This window comes from Triticum urartu, chromosome 3, assembly GCF_003073215.2.
Source record: "Triticum urartu cultivar G1812 chromosome 3, Tu2.1, whole genome shotgun sequence".
In the NCBI taxonomy this organism is placed as follows: domain Eukaryota; kingdom Viridiplantae; phylum Streptophyta; class Magnoliopsida; order Poales; family Poaceae; genus Triticum; species Triticum urartu.
The window spans coordinates 730,043,122-730,045,211 of NC_053024.1; the positions used below are offsets into that span (position 1 = coordinate 730,043,122).

The 2,090-nt window shown below is 53.9% G+C and overlaps 1 protein-coding gene across 1 annotated transcript; it reads left to right on the forward strand.

The window, feature by feature from the left end:
• The first annotated feature begins 512 nt into the window (after positions 1-512).
• On the forward strand, positions 513-1,697 carry LOC125546272. The gene has a single exon (XM_048710483.1). The coding sequence runs from the start codon at positions 691-693 to the stop codon at positions 1,405-1,407; it is 717 nt and encodes a 238-aa protein (XP_048566440.1). The 5' UTR covers positions 513-690; the 3' UTR covers positions 1,408-1,697.
• The last annotated feature ends 393 nt before the right edge of the window (positions 1,698-2,090 follow it).

Consider the following 2,090-nt stretch of genomic DNA (forward strand, 5'->3'; position numbering starts at 1 on the left):
ATTATCTGAACTGATGCATGTGTCCATGTAATATTTCCAACACATTTCTGTTCCCTAAGGTTACGAAACACGCTGTGAAGAATGCACTGCATAGATTTTGGGACATGTGTGAGCGAAACAAGTAAGACGGAGTCAATGACAATGTCGATCAAGCCGAGGTGATTTCCATGCTCGGAGAAGAGAAGAAACAGCCAGAGGAGAAGCACGATGACGTGGTTAATGATCCGAACGATGGTTTCAACATTCTAGGTAAAATGATGCAACAGACGGATTTTACTTCTGTATGGAGGGAGTATACTTCTTAAGCATGAGTTATCCCATTTTTGCACTTGGATTTGCCACAAACAAAGTTGAAGACTGAGACCGCATCCGTGTACAGGGCGTAGCACATTCCGGGACGATACCGCATATGTGCGAATGTGCGATTACTTTTGCCTCGTCTCCTTTCCTTTCTCATTAAAAAAGCCATTTTCCTTACACCGCCCTTGACCACACCCCATCACCAACCGGCGTTGGCGATCCCCACACACTTGCCCAACCAACCACACTTGTCCCACGCCTCTCCTCTCGCCTTGTACCAGTCTCGTCTCACCTTGCCGCGCCCAATCCAACCACCGACCATCCACCACTTCCCCCCAACAAAGTCTCCTCCTTTCTCCCTTCTCAGCCAAGCAAACGCCAACCGCGCCGATGAAGAGGGAGGGGTTCCAGCACGGCGCCGTCAGGGTCAACCGCAACAAGCTGCTGCGGGTCGCCGGCGGGACCGGCGGCGACGCGGCGGCCGCGGCGCTCGACCTCGCCGGCGTCGCCTACGCCCGGGCGCCGTCCAAGCCGACCAACGCGTCCAGGGACACGGGCCGGTGCCGCCGGCCGCGGTGCGCCGGCTGCCACGTGCACCCCGCCGCCAAGGCCCGGGACAAGGCCAAGGGCGCCCACAAGCTGCGCGCCTCCGACGTCGCCCTCAACCACCGCCTCGTCTCCTGGCGCCTCGTCGACGGGGACGCCTCCGCCGCCGCCGCCCGCACCGGCGGCGTCCCCGACTACAAGGGCGCCTCCGCGTCCGCCGTCCTCGCCTACCTCGCCGGCGGCAACAGCTGGCACGCCGAGGACGAGGACGATGACGATGAGGACCAGGACGGCGCCGATCTTCAGGCCCCCCCAAGGGGGATCTCTGACCTGTACGACCTCATCGTCGGCCTCCAGGCCGGCGCGGCGGCCCCTGCGCCGGGCGGCCCAGAAGACGACGCCGATGGCACGGCAGCAGTAACACCCAGCGATGAAATCGAGGAGCAGGATGCTGAAATCGCTGACGATGTCGACGAGGAGGACGACGGGTTCTGCATGGTGCACGGCATCACCATCGCGCTCGAGTTCTCCGACGGGGAGGAGGACTGGATCGTGGTCTGATCTCATTCATTTGCAAATAATAAGACGTGCAACAGAGGTCAGCCGTCCACATCCCTCCGCCTCTGCTGCTGCCGCTGCGCAATTCCCTTCCATCCGCATCTGCTCTGTTCCTGTTAATTCATCGTGTCCCTGTGTGTGTATACTGCTCTGTTGCTGTTAATTGGTCCTGTCCCTGTGTATATATCTGGTGACTGTCTGTCTAATTTGTCAAAAATTCATGGATTATCATGACCTGAATTTACCAATCATGTGTGAATAAAATTAATGAAGAAGCGATTCATTCGTCTTCAGACCCTGTTTCTTCCTTTCTGATTGACTGAATGGATGGATACTGGTGTGGATTCTTCCCCTCTTTCTAAATGCGCACTTTCAATTAATTTCCTTGTCAGTAGAGACTATACCATGATCTGAATGGCTGATCGGCTTTCGGTTTGTAATGAAATCTGGTAAATTCAGTTCTTGATGCAGCAATGTTTTATTGAGAATGATAGATGCAAGCATTGTGGTTAGAGCATCTCTAGCCATTACCTCAAATCTTTATAACAAGAAGCAAATTGTGTCTGTAATTTTTCTGTAAGACTAGCTATAATGAGAGTAACTTAACTAGTAACATCACACATTTCAATACAAGATTGCTTATGTGGCAGCTAATTAATGAGGAGAGAGGGGTTTGTGGTAACTTA